This window comes from Phyllopteryx taeniolatus, chromosome 13 (genome assembly GCF_024500385.1).
Source record: "Phyllopteryx taeniolatus isolate TA_2022b chromosome 13, UOR_Ptae_1.2, whole genome shotgun sequence".
Classification (NCBI taxonomy): Eukaryota; Metazoa; Chordata; class Actinopteri; order Syngnathiformes; family Syngnathidae; genus Phyllopteryx; species Phyllopteryx taeniolatus.
This window is the reverse complement of record NC_084514.1, coordinates 15836669-15857089: the sequence shown is the minus strand read 5'-3', so window position 1 is coordinate 15857089 and position 20421 is coordinate 15836669. Positions and strand designations below refer to the sequence as shown.

At 40.7% G+C, this 20421-nt stretch overlaps 3 protein-coding genes across 5 annotated transcripts; 2 read left to right on the top strand and 1 right to left on the bottom strand.

Moving 5' to 3' along the window:
• The first annotated feature begins 1361 nt into the window (after positions 1-1361).
• On the top strand, positions 1362-8980 carry ppp1r14d (protein phosphatase 1 regulatory inhibitor subunit 14D). Its single transcript, XM_061795279.1, has 5 exons — positions 1362-1490; positions 1633-1850; positions 6676-6756; positions 7119-7151; positions 8552-8980. Exons 2-5 carry the CDS (start codon positions 1662-1664, stop codon positions 8618-8620), a joined length of 372 nt encoding a protein of 123 aa, XP_061651263.1. The 5' UTR covers positions 1362-1490; positions 1633-1661; the 3' UTR covers positions 8621-8980.
• Positions 8981-9130: 150 nt separating this feature from the next.
• On the bottom strand, positions 9131-14998 carry zfyve19 (zinc finger, FYVE domain containing 19). Of its 2 annotated transcripts, none has more exons than XM_061795276.1 (11): positions 14907-14998; positions 13510-13631; positions 13354-13407; positions 13114-13274; positions 12887-13029; positions 12699-12807; positions 11289-11507; positions 11036-11112; positions 10809-10910; positions 10562-10731; positions 9131-10361 (listed from the first exon to the last, which is right to left on the bottom strand). In XM_061795276.1, the coding sequence occupies exons 1-11, from the start codon at positions 14970-14972 to the stop codon at positions 10283-10285; spliced, it is 1302 nt and encodes a 433-aa protein (XP_061651260.1). In that variant the 5' UTR covers positions 14973-14998; the 3' UTR covers positions 9131-10282. The 2 variants fall into 2 exon arrangements, with proteins under 2 accessions (XP_061651260.1, XP_061651259.1); XM_061795275.1 differs by lacking the exon at positions 14907-14998 and adding an exon at positions 13721-13976.
• Positions 13971-20421, top strand: bub1bb (BUB1 mitotic checkpoint serine/threonine kinase Bb). 2 transcript variants are annotated; one of them, XM_061795278.1, is made up of 9 exons: positions 13971-14084; positions 15795-15949; positions 16037-16096; positions 16186-16330; positions 16415-16611; positions 17461-17621; positions 17723-17922; positions 18003-18103; positions 18637-20419. In XM_061795278.1, the coding sequence occupies exons 2-9, from the start codon at positions 15807-15809 to the stop codon at positions 18917-18919; spliced, it is 1290 nt and encodes a 429-aa protein (XP_061651262.1). In that variant the 5' UTR covers positions 13971-14084; positions 15795-15806; the 3' UTR covers positions 18920-20419. The 2 variants fall into 2 exon arrangements, with proteins under 2 accessions (XP_061651262.1, XP_061651261.1); XM_061795277.1 differs by lacking the exon at positions 13971-14084 and adding an exon at positions 15108-15264 and having other exon boundaries at positions 18637-20421.

The window sequence follows — 20421 nt, the reverse complement described above, 5'->3', positions numbered from 1 at the left end:
GCTTTAAAAATTGGTCCAAGGTACATTTCACTGTTAATTTAGAGTACAGTAATCTGGTCTATGGATCGAGCCCTGCTGTGAACAGCGAAAAAACTTGAGTAATGGACACCTCGCCAATATTTTGTCTTTTTGATAACTGCTAATATTCATAGTTTAAATCATAAATATACCCCAAACATATAAATGTTATTTCAAACTTATTTTGCAAATTTTGCAAATGCACTGGAAGTGCACATGTACGTGCACATGCTTCGAAGACTCTCTTTAATTTTCACTAACAACCCTGGCTAAACTTAGCTCCTCCCAGACATACAAAGCTTGTCTCTCAGTCGAGATTTATCACTTCAACATACTTCCTTGGACCAATTACTGTACAAATTTCTTTCTTAGACAGGGCTTTGGCGTCATCTTGTGGCACCTCAGGGCATTTCAGAAAGTGCAAAAATATTATGTGAATTTTTAAGCAACTAGCTGAGTATACTATAGATTCCATGGAAAAAATGCAAATGAGTGAATAGTGGACGGCGAAATGAGGGGAATTACAGTTTCATTATTTTATTTTATTTTGTTAATAATTGTATTGGATGACAAAAAGCAATGTCAGATTTTTATTAGGTAATTAAACAGTAATGAATTATAATGTGCTATAAGTGCTATAATTATAATTAATTAATTATAATTTTGCCACTTTCAAGTGATTTCTGTGACCTTTGTGTGTGTGTGTTTTTTTCTTCAATGGACATATGTGGGCTTATTTCACAAAATGTCTGTTAAAGAAAGAAAACACACAATAGTTAATGAAATAATTAGAGACTGATCAGAATGGTATTTGCCAAAATGCTTTTTGACAAGTCACACAGGTCCTGGGAGAATGTTCTTTGGATAGATGAGAGAAAAACTGTTTTGGCAAATAACATCCCCCTGTGCATCCAGCACAGGTTGTCTTAAATCTGTGCAAGACCCACTGAAATCTCACAATCAAGAAATTCTGGAGTGAAATGTGTTGCCCAGTGTCAGAAATCTTGGTCCCAGCCACAGTTCTTGGGTCCTCCATGAGGTTCAAGACCCAAAACACACAACCGTGATTACCTCAAATGTTGTGCAGCATAATATTAAGTTAATGGTATCATAATTTTTGTTCTGGCCAGTTTAATTATTTATTATATTAATAATTTATGTTGTAATGTCAGTGTTTACATTTTCAGACAGTTTGTTGCCATTTGCTGATTTACAGGCATCCGCTCTGCTGATTAGTCTCTCTCTCTCTCTCTCTCTTTCTCTCCATTTTTTATGGTTGTGACTGACCTACGCTCTTCCACGACCTGCCACACACACAAACAACAAACACACACCCTGTCATATAAGTGGCATACACACACAGAGAAGCGTATCTCATTACTGTTGTCCTCATAGTGCAGGCAGTGGGTGTTGCAAGAGGAGGCGAGAAGGAGAGCTTCACAGAGAAAGAGAGTGAGAGAGGGACAAGCAGTGTGAGTCAGAGTCAGTGTGACAGAGAAGGCAGACATTGAATACTAGACCAGGAAACGCACAGAGATAGAGCGGGCCGGAGCCTGCGCATAACTACCTGCTTGTGTGTGTGTGTGTGTGTGTGTGTGTGTGTGTGTTTGACAGAGAGAGCTTGGAGTGGTTCTTCTGAGGCCATGGCAGCCATGGAGTCAGAGGAAAACACCCAGTCCAGAGTGATGTTCCAGCCCACGGGCAAAGTCGACGAGCCAGGGCACCGCAAGCTTGGCAAGCTGACCGTCAAGTACAACCGCAAGGACCTGCAGAGGAGGCTGGACATTGAGGAGTGGATAGATGAACAGCTGCACCTGCTCTTTGACTGTGAGGTACGGGGGGAGACTCATGGACACACACACGCGCGCAGGCACGCACACACACATTCACGCAGACACACATACATACACTGGTAGCAAGGGCGGTAGTGCCCCTTTATCCATCGTCTGTTACACTGACATACTGTATAAGAGAAGATGGGAGAAATGCAAGTGAGATTGCTTCACAGATGCATTGAGCTAACTGCACTCTCACCTGTGTTCCAATATTTCAATAAGAGTAGTTGAAAGTGAGACGATGTCATTCATAATCATAAATGACAAGACGTAATTACATAGCTGCCCTGTGCATTTACTGTGATGTGCACATCAACTGCACTCCTGTAATGTGGGACTCAATCCAATTATGCCACCAGCTGCACATTGATTTGCATTGGGTTCTCTCAAGGGGAAACCATGGCAACAGATGTCTCATCTCCCACATGAGCCGCCTCGGCACAGTGGGAAGCGGGATGTCCTTTGGCTAACATGGGATGACGATGCAGATTAATGACAACGTCGCCAAGGCAGAGACAAGCACATGAGACCATGTGCATGCTTTTTGGATAAGACAATTATATTCTTCAGAGCTAATTTAGACAGGGACAACAAACAGTTATTTGTTGACTATTTTACAAACAGGATGAACCCCACCTTCCTGTACTGTTAGAAATAAGGGAAGACGTCCATCTTTGTCCACCACAGTATAATCACGGGGTCAATATCACTTTCAAGTCTCTTTATCAGAATCATTCAATTATCATGACTAGGACACAGAAGATGCGGCACGATGGACGACTGGTTAGCACATCTGCCTCACAGTTCTGAGGATCGGGGTTCAAATCCCGGCCCCGCCTGTGTGCGGTTTGCATGTTCTCCCCGTGCCTGCGTGGGTTTTCTCCGGGCACTCCGGTTTCCTCCCACATCCCAAAAACATGCGTGGTAGGTTGATTGAAGACTCTAAATTGCCCGTAAGTGTGAATGTGAGTGCGGATGGTTGTTTGTTTCTATGTGCCTTGTGATTGGCTGGCGACCAGTTCGGGGTGTACCCCGCCTCTCACCCGAAGATTACTGGGATAGGCATTAGATGAGAACTATTGTATACATTAGCATGAGAACCAGTGAACATACATGTTTCTAGTGCAACCTGAAGACATGTATCAATGATAACATTGGTTCAGTCATGATACTGCATGCCATTATTTGTTCAATTTGGTTTCTTTCCTTAGAATTCTGCCATATAGCAAAATGGAGCCCACGTGGGGAAAAACGTTCATTATTGCATCTCTTGGGCTACAATCTCTGCTCCTTTCTCCTTTTAGATCTGACACTCATGTCATAGGAGCTCATTACTTTTTGTCTCAAGAAGAGGGGTCCAATAATCATTCATATGGGGTTCATTAGTGGAGATGAAGGAAAGGCTCCTCATTTACCCATATTTCTTACTGAGAATCATCATCATGTTTACATCATACAAAATTAGGCCGAGCCTGTCCATCTGCACTGGATTATGGTTAGGGTTTACATTTACATACATTTGGCATTGTCTCAATGGAAGCGTACTCTGTTGGTTGGAGTGTTCCACTTGGAAAATTTTGCCAACAGTCCTTTGCATTGCTGTCTAAATTATTTAACCACATCTCTAATTTATGCAAGCGCTGCCTTGGCCAGCTTCTTCGCAAACTTCACACCTTTGGAGAAATAGTAAACCTCATAGAAGGTGTGATCAGTTATCGGAAGAAATAGAAATGTCCAGCAACATTTAGGCCCGCATACTGTATGCAGGTTGTCATCGGTGTTTCCCCTCACATTCACAAAGTAAGTAAATCAATAATAACATGTCAATAAAGGTTAGTTAATTTATATACAAGTATAGGGGAATAGTGGCAGATAAAACTTCCTTCTTCCAACCACTGTATTGACATCAGCTTTTATTTCATCATGTAATTTTATTTGTTGTTATGAAGTGAATTCTAGTGAAATGATGTTACCGACTCAGTATATAATTGTATATATGTTGGTTGTGTTTTCATTAATGATGTTTAAGGGCCTATAATAGAAAGAGCGTTGCCCTCTAACAGGAAAGGCAAGAAGAATCTGATAAGTTGAAATCATGTTGTCATTTTCACTGACAATTTTATTTCCATGGGCATGGGCAAGGAAGTAAAAACATAGCGTGTCTTGGTGGTGTTTTGTTTTGTGTTCATTGAGACAAAGTCCCTTCAGGATTATCCACCATGGACTATGATTATCAGGGATTACAATGCAAAATTGGAAAGTAAAGGCCATTGGCGTTTGTAGCCCATTTTGGGGGTGCTGAAGCATCTGAGGAATGAATTCCACCACCCTTGAAATTGGAGCCATCAAATTATATATAAACGTTAGTTGTCGTGATAATGCGTGTGATAATATTGAAGCCATGTTGCTACTGAATAGCTTACACGGGCATTTCTTGGAAATTTTTAAAATTAAACCCAGCCCCTGGATGATTCTGGGATCAGAGGTTTAGGGGTTCTGAGCTCCTTGCCAGGCAAGATAAACTGTTTTTACATTTTTATGCATTTTCATTCCCACGTTTTAGAATTAAAAGCATAAAGGTTTTTGGGAAAGTCTTACTAACCCGTCAAATCTGATGGAGGTTATTCAAACCTTGAAATAGCAATAGAGGAATCTAATCGGAATCATAAAATAAACATACTTTACCCCTAATTGCTGGGGGAAGATCACTCATTTTGATACAGTAGCCCCTCTACATACACATTAACAATATGCATTTTTGTGGGAGTCAACCAGCCCCCTCTAGTGAGTGCTAAAAATTGAGCTTGGACTTTTTTATTTTATTTTATTTTTTTACTTTTATTTAAAATGCAATGCACGCAATTTAAAACAGCTGACTAGAAATAGAGTTTTGTGAATACTTTGAATACTAATATGTGAACTCCTCTCTCTGCCCCTCTCTCTCTCTATCCTGAAAGGGCTAATAATGTTCATTGGCTTCCAGTCAGTAAGTAAGCTATTCGTAGCACCTTCGCTGTAATATTATCGCACACACAATTAGAACTAACTTCTCTCATTCCAATTCAAACAGAGGACAGTACTGTCTGACCTGAATCGTTTCCGAGAAAAACATGTCAGCTAACAAGTTACGATTAGATAAAGAAGAGGACTGGTAATGATAGTAGTGTGTTGTATTGAGTGGTTGAAGTTAAGAAATGTGCCACCTATACAGGTTTAAGGCGGATACTTACTGTACATAATATCACTGGGAAGGCAGCTATTGCTGTACAAGTAAAGCACTCAGAGCCCAGTCAGAGAGAGGTGGAAGGGATTGGGTGGAGCAAACCATTTTTGAGGCAATAGGGGGCAGGGGGGCTGTATTTTTGTTGTTAAAATATTACGTTTCAACCAAGTACTGTACACCTTTCTAGGTTATTTTAAAACAACCTATAAGTTTAAAATAATTTTTTGGATCTCTCAAAATTTAGGAGTGCTCAGATTCCTTTTAGGGGTGCGTCAGCACCACCCAAAATGGGCTCGAAACACCTATGCCCAGCACCCTAAACCTCTGACAGTAGAATCGCCCCTGGTATAGGCTATAAGAGTTTGAGGTGCCCATTCTGTGTAAGATGAACGGATCCCTCAAGGGGATCCAGCCATCCATCCATTTTCTTTCCCACTTATCCTCACTAGGGTTGCGGGTGTGCTGGAGGCTATCTCTGGGTGAGAGGCGGGGTACACCCTCAACTGGCAGCCAGCCAATCGCAGGGCACATATACTCACATTCACACCTTCGGACATGTTTGTGGAATGTGGGAGGAAACCAGAGTACCGGGACAAAACCAATGCAGGCACGGGGAGAACATGCAAACGCCACACAGGCCAGGCCGGATTTGAACCCGGGTCCCCACAACTGTGTGGCAGATGTGCTAACCAGGCGTCCATCGTGCCACCATGTTTTAGATTATCGGTCAATTTTTGTTTTGTTTTTTAGGCTGCAGTAGCTTCTTGATAGACTCATGAAGGGCTTCCCAGCATTGAAAGATACACTGCATGCAGTGCTGAAACAATGGATTATTGTTGGCCAAAAGTAAATTACAGTATGTCATGCATAGTAAATTAAAAGAAAACAAAACACTTTTATATTTATACAGATGCAATCAGAGATAGGCAGTTAAAACACAAACTCAACCGGAAACGGAAATGAGCATCATTGACCAAAGTAATAAAAAACTCAAGTCCTGCAGAGCTAAGCAGAAGTACATGGGGTCCATCCTGGCAAAATGGATCAATTAGAGGGTGCATGGGGGACATATTAGGAGGGTCCATCCACTCCACAACTCAGCACTTCACATTGATTAACTCTTTCATCATCCAGAGAACCATCCAAGCCCCAATCTTGCCTGGTCGTGAAACCCTCCCAACTGGAACATTTCACCCTGGAAAAGCAAACCGCCTTGTCAAAGATCAGCGTTCAGCTGCTGAGTCTGCATATACTGGTGGTCAGGTTTCCTCCCAGGACACTCTGCAGAGCTCTAAAGTTGTAAAGTTCTGAAGATGACACATTTTATAATATTATATCTTTTATAGACTTAATTGGTAATAGTAGTCACTACATTCGTGTCTTGGGTTAACAGGCACAGTGGAAACATGGACGCTCTATTTTACAATGTTTTCCATCTCAATGACTGCTCAGTGGTGTGGAGAGTCATGTCACTGGGATTTAGGATGGGATGTACCCTGCGAGCTTTTGTGTCTCACAAATGTGGGTAACAGAGGGAAAACGAATGGGGCTGCAGAAAAAAACTTTTATTTATTTAACATTTGATTTTTGTTCTTGCAGGAAGAAGACATCCCAGAGTTGGAGATTGACATAGATGAGTTGCTGGAGCTATCAGATGAGGGGCAAAGAATTCGACTACAGGTACATGCAGTTTTGTATGCTGACAGTGTTCTCGAAAAAGCTTTTAACCAACATGGGTTGAACACATACTTAAACATGATCACTTGTTTCCCCCTTCACCTTAACATTTCATGGGATACAAGCTGAACTAACACTTAACATGCAGCAAGAATTCAATGTTGCAATGTTTGAAAGAATTATTGAAAAAAGTGTTGAGACCTAAGAGAGGCCCTGGCTGTGCTCGAATCTCTTTTCAAGTTTATTCAAAATGTTTGATGGGGTCATGGTGAGGGATCGGCCCACCAATGATTCATTAATGAAACAATAAGTGTCCCAAACCCTTTGACTGATTGTTCTCTGTGCTTTTCTTCTGCTACTTTCAGGAGTTGCTGCAGGAATGCAGGAAGCCAATAGAGGTGAGAAGTTAAAAATGTTCTATTACTTTCATGATATTGCATGCAGGCGATCACATATGGCTCACAGTCAGAACAGTTGTGTGGGCCTTGCTGTGTTCACTTTGCATATTCATCCCATCCTTTCATGGGTGCACCGGTTTCCTCCCACATTCCAAAAACATGCACTTTCGGTTAACTGAAGACTTAAATTGTCTTTACGGCCAGGTTGTATCCTGCCTCTCTCCCAAAGTCAGCTGCGATACGCTCCAGCTCATCCCTTCATAATTACCCTAAACAGGGCAAGCAGTAGAACATGGATGTGTATGATAAACTGTACACTATATGGGTCATTTGTATATAATTCCATTAATAACGGTAGACACTTTTTATTTTTTATTTGTTATACTGCCTTGATTTTATATCTAAATGTCTCCCATGCTGAAAGAGCCATGCTTGAAATCCTATTTTCAAAACGTTATTGAATATTTAAAGTTTTAGGCCATAATAGTAAAGACAATCAATAGATAAATATACACATTTCATGGCAGCCCAATCCAAATGTGATGATTTCTTAAACCTGTACGGGAAAATCATAAACAATTATAATGACTTAAATTTTGCCACAGCTTGGTTGATAGAAGCCACTGACAGAGCAGGCAAATGGTGGTGGCCCACTGATATGCACTTCTTGCATCACGGTTAGGACGTAAACCGCTACATAGCAACCATGAGTTGCACGATTTACATGCGTTGCCCTTCAAACGCAAACCTATTACACTCCTGTCTTTATACCTTCATAATCACGGTGAAGACATGCAATTGTTCTGACACATTCACATATTCATACATACCTCAGAAAAAAACATCTCTTTTGGCCTCTGCGATTGTGTGAGATCAGATCCCTGTGGTGTATTGTAACAACGCAATGAGACCCCTCCGGTGGCATTAACAGGAAAGATAGCTTGAGTGACTGAAGGGCCATTTCTAAAAGAACCAAACAAAAAAAAAAAGGGAACTCTATAGACACTAAGAGGTATCTAGCTGTGTAGTTTTCATAGAAAAGGCATATTAAGTACGGTAATCCACAAATTTAATTGGCATCTTTAGAAAACATTTTGCAAATCAAGAAATTTCATTTGGGACACATAACGGTAAAGACATTGTGGCATTAAAAGTGTTAAAAAATACCTTGTTTTTCTTGGAAACAATTGTTACCTTTGAAATAATAACTGCCGCCAATAATTCAAATACTCATACCAGTGAAATTGATTTAGTTTTCAAAATGAAATTCAGTGAGGTGTCTTTACTATTATTGGTCAAATTATACGAAGTATAGAATACTTGGTATAGAATAATGGATGTTCATTATTACAGAAAAAGACGCCAATGGAGTCATGAGTGTTTTTGTACATATTCCTTAGGATTTTGTCAACGCGCTGCTCTACAGGATAAAGGGACTTCGCAAAATGTCAGGCCCCTTGAAGAAGTAGTTCTAGGTCAAATAAAGAATTGAGACAACGGATTCTCATTGGTTCCAAGCCCCCATGTGTTTACTGTTTGGATGCCTGTATGTGCAGTTCACACCCTCAAGGGGGTTCTTCTTGCCCTCTTCCCCGGTCAGCATCAGTTGGACACCAAAGCAGTCAAGAGACTTTTGACTTTTTGGACTGTGACATCATGCACCCCAACCTCCCCGTCAAATATAATAATGCACATGTGATGGAAGCTGTAATATTATTCCAGATATTTTTCATGTGTTAAGACTGTAAATTTGTGTTTGCTTGTTAATGTACAGATATTTTCACTCATCTAAGAGTGCTGTATGACAATAAAATGAGACATTTTCAATACCAAGAGTCACATTTCATTGAACAACAAACATCAGTGAAGTGATACCTTCAGGTATTATATTTATTGCACGCACTCATTCTTCTTCAAGTTCTCCTCATGAAATGACTTTACTTTTACAAGAGTTAGTCAATAAGATGCGAGTCAGAATATCATTTCCAGAAAGCATTTTCTCACATTTATTTTTCAGCATGGCAGGGGAAGCCAAAGGGGATATTGACATGTCAAGTTTAGGAGTAAACACAGCAAAAACCTTCAGCAGGAAGGTCCATTAAGTATGCATCCATTATCCTCTCCCATTTCCTGTCTGTGTACGACATAACCAGAAAAGGCAAACACATTAACGACCTCCATACAAAGCTTAATGGAGCCCCCAGAGGAGAGTATGATGATGGTTCCTCCTCAGTTGGCTAGACAGTGATGTGTCTTGATGAGACTACACTCTGCCACTCTGCTGGTCTCGCTGTGACACATGAGGGTCTTTTGGCTCCATCAGGGTCCATTACAGTAATTTGCTTGGATCGTCCCCATTTCCACTATAGAGACCATCTACACTCCTCACTTGCAGCCATCTCTGCCAGCCAGGCACGTTTTCGTAAAGTGATTATGCTTGACTGACAAACTACAAAAAAACAAAATGTAGCCATCTCTCAAAAACAACCCTGCAGCAGTCACAGTAATGAAATTATGTGCAAGGAGAAGCGAGGCAATGCTGCGATGTTCGACACACATTCAAACGTACGTTACAAGTGTGGTCGAGGTGCCTGCCAATGGAAAACAAAAGCCTTACTAATCCTTTTATACGGACTCTGCGGAGCTTCGTCACTCCAGTGCTGACAGTTTGAGGTTGGAAATCATCCCAGCAGAGCTCATGATTTGCTTTATATTGTGTGTGTTGTCAACATTATGAAGTCCTCAAATAGCAAAGTACAGCCTTTGTTACTTAGGAAGGAGGATGAGTGACAAAAAATGTTGTTTTAATCTTGAGGCAGTGCAGCTTCGCTAAAATAACCAATCACTCAAAGGCCTACTTCTCTTTTGATTAATTATGAAGAACATTGAATTGATCTTTCATATATCATAATTGTTTCACATGTATTAGTATTTCAATGTTGACGACTTCCTTTATTAAATTATTCATTCATGTATTCTAATTCAAAAACAACCTCCATGACTGGATTTAAATATGCATGTAGATTAAGTTTTGAAGTTAGTGTAAGGCTTTCTTATCAACATTAAGTGTTCCATTAATGGCGGAAGAATGCAGTGTTGATCAGGCCACCACTATCAGCACGGTGCCACCATCAGGACTTCCGTTTCTTTTTTGGTGCAGTGTAATTGGTGGTGCGGTGCTCCTTCCTGTCGTATTTATCGTGTCCTTCCCTGTGGATGTAAAAGGGTGTGGATTGATAATTCACAACACTAAATATTTAATACACATGCTGCTTGGCAATATGGCAACAGCTTGCCTCTATTTTATGTGGGTCATGGTCTGCATTCGCGCTCACATGCATCTAGATTTGGTGGCACAACAGAGCCACCGTGAAAGTGTTCTAAATCGGAGCAAATGCACAATATGCTACCTGAAGCAGCGGTTACAGTACAGGTCTCCATCACAGGTGTGACAGCGTAGAGTGGCATCATGGTTACAGATGCAACACCACGGAAGTTCATCGTCTTCGCTGTCTGATGGCGGATGTGCCGATCTCACAGCTGCTGGAGGAGTCCTACTCTTGGCTGCTGGAGCTTGAGTCTATCAAACATAAAATAACAACAATTTATCACTGAAGGTTAATTCCTCAAATTTATATTTTGCTCATAGTTTAATACGGGCTTCTTGGCGTTCTTATTCTTCTCTGTGTTTTTTGGTCCACTGTGTTCTAGAGGTATGTTGTAGCCACTGGCCTCATCGAGTGCAGCTTCTTCTGAGAGCTGCAAAAACAGACACAAACGAATTACAGCATGTAAGTATGTTACCACTGTTAAGTGGTTTCAAAAATCAATGTGTATGTTTTATAAGAGAGCGGCACTGTCATCCACAAGCACGCACACCATACCTGCTTTAAAACCCTTATTATGGCTTCATCCTCTGTCTCCTCATCACTGTCTGGGTGTTTGAAATCTTCCATCTTAACTAAAAGTGACATACTTTTTTTAAACAAAGTGCTTACATCTCATTTCATAACATTTAGATGTGAACAGTTTATGTTCAGGGAAAGTTCATACCTAAAAGAACTACTTTAAAGTCATAATAGGTAATGTTATGTGCGGCTTTCTTGCATTGCTGTTATTTACTGATATGTGTCGAACCTTTGTCTGGGTCCTGGCCTTTCAGCAGCGCGAGCCTCTTGGCCATGTTGAGGATTTGTTCTGTGGAATGATGATCCTTTTTCAGCTCCTCTTGGGCCTCTTCAAGCAAACGTGCCCCCTCAATCTCAAGCTGTCTCCTTGAGTCTTGGTTCTCATCCATATTGCCCTGTTGTGTCCTTTCCCCCCCTTTGTTAAGATCATTCATACGTCCATTATCCTCTGAAATTATAAGACAATCATCAGATACCATCAGAACCGTAGTTCATCAAATAGATGCTGGGTGACATTATTTTATCAAATATAGAGGGTAGGAGGCATTTAGTAAGAGCAGCGGCCTTTGGTTTGTACGTCGTATTTCAATAATAATAATAATTGTTTTTATTCAAATCATACATATTACAATATGTACAGTGCTACCTTGACTGACAAGTTCAATCAGTGACCAAGCTCGTAACTAATTTTTTTTGTATATAACCTCAATTTTCCCCATTGAAATTTATAGAAATGCTATTAATCCATTCTGCCTCCCCAAAAACCACCGCAATTTTGTTACATTTTTAATAAAGAAAAATAGCACTGTATTTTATAAAAACATAATGAAAGAGAATTAAAGAAAGCTGGAATCACTGTACGTATTGTAGTATTTGTGAGTTGATGTGTGCCTTTAAAGGGTGTGGCCTAGTGAGTGAGTGAGCAGGAGCTGGATTGCGCGAGTTTTGGCTACAGCAGCTCCTTGAAGAGTTTTAATTTTGTAATTGTGTGTTTGACTGTTCTTTTCTATAAACAACTGAAAGTGACTGTGGCTCTCCTTGCCCACATGCCAGGGCATTACAGTAAATTGATTGTGCCATTGTTTTTCACTTCACTGGAGCGGTGGCAAATCTGAAGTGCGTGTCTAACTCCAATTTTGGATAGCAACACAAAGCAAAACTTAAAAAAGGACCAAGCAACTGCTTGTAACGAGAAAAACATTTTCATTGTGGCACTTGTAAGTTAAGGTATTATAATAATTATAGTATAAGCCTCTGCCATCTACTATGGGGCTAATCATTATTGTCCCAATGCCTAATTCTTCTCAGATCAATTTTCATCATCATAATGTTTAGCAGCTTTCAAAAGTAAAGTTCAACTTTACAGATGCTACATCTGATGCACAGTTGCTGCGTGCTGTGGTACCAATGTTTACTGTGACATGCCCTGTCAATGTCATATTACAGGTAATTACAGCCACGTAGTAGCACAGCCTGTTATTCTTTCAATTATATCAATATGAGATTTAATGTTTATTTGTTCAAGGGGACGGATGGCACACTATGCAGTTAGTTGGGGTATGGCGTATATGAGAGGAGAGGCAACTATTTGAGGAAATACGGTCATGATATAACTGCTTCATAAAGGGTGTTTTCTTACTGGATCCAGGATTTGCAAGCTGATGGTCAATAACAACTTCCTCCGTCATCTGAGTAAGAAGGTCATTGGCTTGCTCGGTTTGAGTCCTGTTATCTGGAGGCTGGTGGACCTGTAAAGAGGAAGACAATAAGACACATACATGCACTGTATGTGATTATAACAAGGCGTGGGTGTTAGGTGAGGCTCACAGGTGGGGGAGCTTGAGAAGGAGGAGTTCGGCCCTTTAAAGCTGCTAAACGGTCTTCCATCTCCTGCGAAGAAGGCACTGGCTTGCTGGGAGCTTTAAGGGCAGCAAGCCGAGCCTCAATTTCCTTTTCAGAAGGGATAGACTCTGAAACTCAGGAGGTAAAAGCAGAATCAGCAAGCGAAATAATTGTCAAGTAAACTGTTGTTTCTAAACAAGAAATGATAATACTTGGTGCAGTGTCTTCTTTCAGCTTTTGAAGCATTTCAGCAATTGCCTGATCTTCCTTACTTAGGGCTTTAGGAGTGGGAAGACCCGCTTGGGAATGTATACTGCCTCCGTGTGGTTGTGTCAGCTGCCTTTGCTGTTTGGCTTCAAACGCAGCAACCCGTCTATGGAGCAATTTCATTTTGTTTTATGAACACACGATCCCTAGAAACATTGGGTTTCCAAACGTGACGATCAACTCACTTATTGTAGTTTTCGGGCGGTGACCATTTTCCTGTATCGTTTGAAGTATTCCCACTGGAAACATATTATAGTGGTGCAGAATCAGAAGAAGTCACTACGTGGATTGTTCACAAACACTAATCACATGCAGTTGATATTCATTTGCAGGAGATCTACCTTGTAAGATTACCATGGCATTGCTTGCAGACCTTCTGCTGGGTGTTGCCATAACGTGGCACCACAGCATTAAATGTCAAGCAGCTGGAGCAGAAGGAGCGGCCACAGCCTTTACAACCCAGCTAGGGACAAAATGAATCAAAGCAAATACGTATTTTACACCCACGAACAAAATTGCGATGCAGTATTTGACCAGAGTGAACCGCCTTACCTCCTTTTTAAAGACACCGAACTTAGAGGTACAACAATAACAACGACTATCCATTCCGATGCGCATGCAAGGATCACTTACAAATGGACGAATAATTCAGTTATGTAAATATGTATGGCAGCGCAACTTTTAAGGGAATAATTGGACCTCCAGCAACCGACTGAAACACATTACAACCAAAACAGGGAAAAAACCCGGACGCTGTGGTAATGCGTCATATCCTGTTTGTGATTCCTCCAATGAGCTTTCGCCAAACCAATCAGCGGTCCTCGTTCAAAACAGTCACGAAGCAAGCTGCTGCTGTACTTGCTAGCAATTGCAGACATTCCGACAAGCTTGATATTCAGCCCATACAAGACAATTTGTGAGTGTTAACCAAACTATTATCTCACAGGATACATTTAATGTAATAGCTGGTTCATCAAACGCGACCACCGTTGAACTGTAATATCCATCGGGTTAAACAGATTTTAACCTAGCTACCACATTAGCAGTCTCATTCGTTCGTAATTAACCATTGCAAATGTGACACTTGTTCATCAGTTTTACATTACTTCTTCTGTAACGATCATGGTGCATCGCATTATGCAACACATTTATGTATTGCTGTTCGTTAATCTCGAAATTGATGTTTTATTTAATACTCAGTTACATAACGTTATGTCACGCATGTTTAAGTAATGAGATTACTATGAGCTGAAATATGTGCCAGCAGGAACTGAATTTGAATCATTTATATTTGATTTTGAATTGCTAAACTTGGACAATTGCATTAAAAAATAACAATAAAAGTTTGCATTTCTAGTTTAATTTGAAACATTGCATTAAAAACTGAATCTGAATAGTATAATTTGAAATTGAATGAATTATTTTGGAACTGAAGTCCAATAAACTTGAAAGTGAACGTACGATTATTTGATCCGCAATGCAAATTATATATTTTCACATTCACTTTGATCATTTCAGATTCAGTTCGACAAATTCAATTTCAAATTAGCTGTGACAGACATCCAAGCAGACTTGCAGAGTGTTGCCATAACGTGGCACCACAGCATTAAAAGTCAAGCAAAAGGAGCGGCCACAGCTTTTACAACCCAGCTAGGAGAAAAATGAAAAAAAGCAAACACGTATTTTAAACCCTCGAAAGAATTGCGATTTAGTATTTGGCCAGAGTGAATCGCCTTACCTCCTTTTTAAAGACACCGAACTTAGAGGTACAACAATAACAACGATTATCCATTCCGATGCGCATGCAAGAATCAGTTTTAAATGGACGAAAAATGCCGCTATGTAAATATGTATGGCGGCACAACCTTTAAGGCAATAATTGGAGGTCCGGCAACCTACTGAAAGCCATTACGAGCAAAACAGGAAGAATTCCGGATGCTTGGCGATGCGTCATATCCGCTTTGTGATTCCGCCAATGAGCTTTCGCCAAACCAATCAGCGGTCCTCGTTCAAAACAGTAACGGAGCTGTTGATGTACTTGCTATCAACGACAGACATTCTGACAAGCTTGACATTCGGCACATTCAAGATAATTTGTGAGTGGTAACCATACTATTATTTCACAGGCCATGTTCGCTGTAGTACTGCATCAAATGCAACCACGGTTGAACATGAATGAACTGTAATACCCATCGCGTTAAACAGATTTTAACCTAGCTAGCACATTCGTCCTCGTAATTAACCGTAGCAAGCGCGACACTTTTTCACGAGTTTTCAATTACTTTGACTGTAACGATTATGGTGCATTGCATTATAATCAACACATTTATCTATTGCTGTTCATTAATCTCGAATTGGATTATTTTTTTTTAATTCCCAGTTACATAACGCCACCATTCCCATGTTTTATTCCTATGGCAAAGTCAAATCTCATTCTTTCGATCTTCAATATGGGTGGATGGATAGACTGTTACGCTTTTTCCATCAAGAATAGAGGATGTTGCAGTATAGCCACTTGTTGTATGTATTCATCGTGATCATCAAATTAATTCTAAAAAAAAAATAAAAATAATAAATTATTAAACAAGAAATTATTTCTTGTTAATGTTCATCTTTCTGTGTCCAGCTCCTTTCCACAATGGCAGAAGGGGAGGATGTGGAATGGGAGCTCTGCAAGGAGAATATTCAACCTCTAAGACGTGGGAGAAACATGTCAGCCTTGCTACAGGCACTCAATCAAAACAAAGATGGCCTGAGCCCTGCCATCCTCCAACAGAAACAGTATGAATGCTTTAAAACATGACGTTGGATATTATAAGAATTGTAAAATTATCAGAATGTTTGTAAATACCTGTTATTTTTTCATAGGGCTTTTGAGTCTGAATTGCGGCTGTACGATGGAGACGATCCGCTTGATGTTTGGGACCGGTACGTGTAAATAAATTAAGTACAGTAGAGATGGATAATGCAGTGGATCCCCTCATTTAACGCTCCTCGTGTGGTTCTGCATTGAACAGGTACATCAAATGGTCGGAGCAAATGTTTCCTCAGGGAGGAAAAGAGAGCAACCTGAGCACACTGTTGGAGCAAGCCGTGACGCGATACACTGACGAGAAGAAATATCACGACGATCCTCGCTACATTGACCTTTGGATCAAATATGTGTGTCTTCTGATACTCAACACCAAGCTGTGACTAACAAGCTGCTGCAGTGTTTAAACCTAATATCGGTGGTGTGTTTGTTAGGCGGGGCATTGCTTGGAGCGCTTGGACATTTACAGGTACATGAAAGCCCAGGGAATAGGGACCACTAGGGCGTCCTTCTACATCGCCTGGGCCGAGGAGCTCGAGAACCACGGTGACTTCCTCAAAGCCGACTTGATCTTCCAAGAAGGACTCAAGATGTTTGCCCAGCCTCTTGACAGGCTACAGCAGTTCCACAAGTACGTATCCACCTGCTATTGTATGAACTACTCACTTTTGTCACGTACATTAGTTATACTTGTATATCATGCAATGAACTGTTTGAACCGCTCCAATGTGCACACCAAATATTATCACACACATTAGCTATACTATAAGTGTTATGAAAATATATCAAACACCAGCCTATGTAGAGGCAAAACACAAATTAGACTTGCATCAGTTTAAAGTGATTGGAGGGCTATTTTTTCCATTTTTCATTTTGCTCCTAATAGATGTTTCTTTATCAGTGGAGTTGTACAGTCGACAATTCACATTTGGGCAGCACAGTGTAGCATCTCTAGCTTTCTCCCACATTCCAAAAATATGCATTTTAGGTTAATTGAAGACTCAATTGCACATAGTATGAAGTCGGGTGTGAATAGTTGTATGCAAGTGCTCTTTGATGAGTGGCGACCAGTCTGAGGTATACTTTGCCTCTTACTCAAATTCAGAAAGCTCACCCGTGACCCTGAATGGGACAAGCAGTAGAAATGTGTTTTTATCATGCCCCTCCCCATCACAAAAACCTGCGGTCACTGACAGTGTAGTGGTACACTCACCTGACTTTGGTGCGTGGGTTCAGTTCCCACTCAGCGACGGTGTGGATATGGGTGCGAATGGTTGTACGTGGCTACATGTGCCCTGCGACTGACTGGCGACCAGTTCAGGGTGTAGTCCGCCTTTCGGTCGAAGTCAGCTGGGACAGGCTCCAGCGTCCAGCAACCCTGAACAGGATAAGCAGTGCTGAGAATGGATGGATGGACAGGGTTGTGGTCATTTTCCACCATACATTTCCTGCACCTAATCCTAACATTCTGTCTTATTAGGTTGTTGCAGGCTCGCGTGTCCCAGCAAGCAATGAAGAAAGTCGATGATGGTGACAGTGACGACGAGCCCAAACAAACCGACAGAGTTTCTCTTGCTGAGCTCAAAACACGAGGGAAAAAGGCCGCCGTACCTATTGTCAGAACGGGACCTGCAATACAAAGTAAGCGCAAAAATAAAGACCATACTCAACAGCAATGTGTAGACTTTTTGGACAAGAAAATGCTCGGTGTGAAAAGAGTTTAAATGACGATACGTATGTAGGTGTCTCAAGGGGCCTGAGTTTACGTGCCGCTCCCATCGGAGAAAGCAGCAGTCACAGCAGCAACAGTAGACTGCTGATCTTTGATGAGAACAAGGCAAGCGCCGGTCCTTCTGAACCGAAATTTGAGCATTGGTTGGCTCCCCCTACTGCGAGGGCAAAGGAAAATGAGAGAGGGGCAGAAAAATGGTGTGACGTCAAGGTAAGATCAAGTATGTTAGTTCATATTGATACACTATGAAGATTTTAGTTTATATTTCCATCCATTTTTGTCCATCCAAGATGCGCCAGAAGTCCAAATTTGGAAACACACTGACGGTTCCGCTTCCTCCGAAACCCACTTTCCAACCATTTGTTGACGAGTTGGTTGAGACTCCAAAAATGTGAGTGACCAATAATGAATACAGTAGATGTTCTACACTATTTGATTTTTATGGAAAGTAGAGATTGGTTAGTTGATTTCATGCAAATGATATCAACACAATAGCTGTCTCAATAAATTATTAGGGTGTTGAAATTGCACATTGCAACCTCACCAGCCTTCTTTTCCAAGCCTGTCGAGGGATCCTCTCCGCTTTTTGCTGGCCTACTTTGGAAAAGCAAGTGTGGTTTTGACTGTGTATTTAAAACTACAGTAGCAATATCTATTTTTTGATGTCAGATGCCCTTATACACAATTGTAAATTAAAATATATATAACCACACAGTATGTAATGCCTTAACAACAAAAGCAAGTAGGCTGAGTATATGCTTTATAAAATAAGATTGGACCAATATTTTAAAGCAAATGTAAATACTGTAAGCACAATATATTAATGTTGGTTTTGTTATGCATGTGTGTGTGAAGTTTTTCTTCTTCACTGTTGCAAGTAAGCTTTTTCCCTGTTTCTTCTGTGCCGTGCAACCTCTCGCTCAGGACGCCGTGCAAGATCATCCCGACAGTGAATAACATTTTGTCGGCACGCAAGCCCTGCAGAGACGACACTCCTCTGAAAAAGCTGCTGGAGAACCAACATCAACAGAAAGAAGACGAATCGGGCAAAGAGCTAGAAAAGAGCATGTACTGTAAAGAGCTGCTCTTCAGCGGCACCACCGAATGCAGCTTAGAGGAACTACGTGCTGAGCTGTACTTCAAGAAGAAGAATTCGCAGATGGGCAGCTGCACTGACAAGCCAGCGAATGGCCCTGAGAAGAAATAACGAGGCAAGCATGGTCATTGTATACTCGCCAGAAGTACCTTTCAAAATGTGAAGACATCCAGTACATCAAAATCCACCATACTCGTTACCAATCTAGTGAAAATAAATAACTTGACTGAATAGTAATATTTTCCTACAATATCATCAGAATATTGTTATCATGTCATTGATCCTCCAGAAAGGACCACGTTAATACAGTGGACACCGGTATATGTGCAGTTTGGCTCCCGCAGATACAGCTGTTCGCAGATTCCCCCCCAATTTCAATTTTTTTTTCATTTTTTTTGGGAGGGGGGAGGCAACAAACCAACCCCGAAAACACGTTTCCCCCCCCCCCCCTCTCTTCCAATGCATTCATAATGAGCATCAATTGTTCTTGAATTTTCACTATTTGCGGTCAGGCGTGGAATAGCGGGGGTCCACTATCATGCTGTTTTCATTGTCCACTGCCAAAGTGGTATTCATTTACCAGTTTGTTTATTATTGTCCTTTGCAGTGGCGCTGGTAGGTGTTTCTAATAGTTCACTCTTCTGATGTCGCTAAATGTGATAACCAAAGTCCAGTATTGGAAACCCCTGTGAGTATAATTCAATGCTGTTCCATAGCCACAATAATAAACATTAAATACATAAGTACCTCACTGATGGTGTTGACCAAAGCTGATCATCATTGCCTTTATAAAGGGAACATTTTTGATACAGCTCTTGTATTGGATCACAGTGGACAAGGGTACTTTTGTCCCATAGGCTGTGCATTTTCAGCTTTATTTATTGTACGTCACATTTTTTTTTACCCTCATTTAGGTTACATTGTCAAATTGAACAAACCATTAAAAAAAGCCCAATATTATTTACTATTAGAGTGTAATTTAAACTCCTCTACACTATATCCTGGCTCTGTTTCTAAACCACTCCTTTGTCCAATACTAAATTGTCCGTACATACTTTCTGTTCTTTATATGTGTTATTTCATAACAGTTACAGTGTAAGAAAAGTTCTCTTCATCCTCAATAAAACTGTTAAGTGACAATTATTTTGTGTTCTTTTTCTAAGGAGTGGAAACACCCTGCGCAATATTGAAATGGGGTTTTACATGTATCATTAAAGCACCATTTGGTGATGGCCAGAATAATGGTTTTAATTCAGTTGAATATTGGAATTGATTATTAATTACCAAACAATCAGAATGGACTGCACGATTTGGCCGCAATCAGCAGAGGCACTGTTTATTCAGTCGCAACGGGTTGACATCAGTTAAAGAAGTTGAACTACACCCACGCAGACTTCCAAAGCAGCATTAATCGGCTCAGTACAGGACAGGCATGAAAACGGGTTTAAAAACATTCAGAGAGGGAGCGATTCCCCCATCCCATTAAAAAAAGAGATACCTTATTTGGTAATTATCCTCATTGGTGATCAAAGAAATGAAGTAGCATTCCCATCACTATACCATGACCTCCTAATTAGTTTCCCTTTTAATGTTAATTCTTCAGCTTGACATTA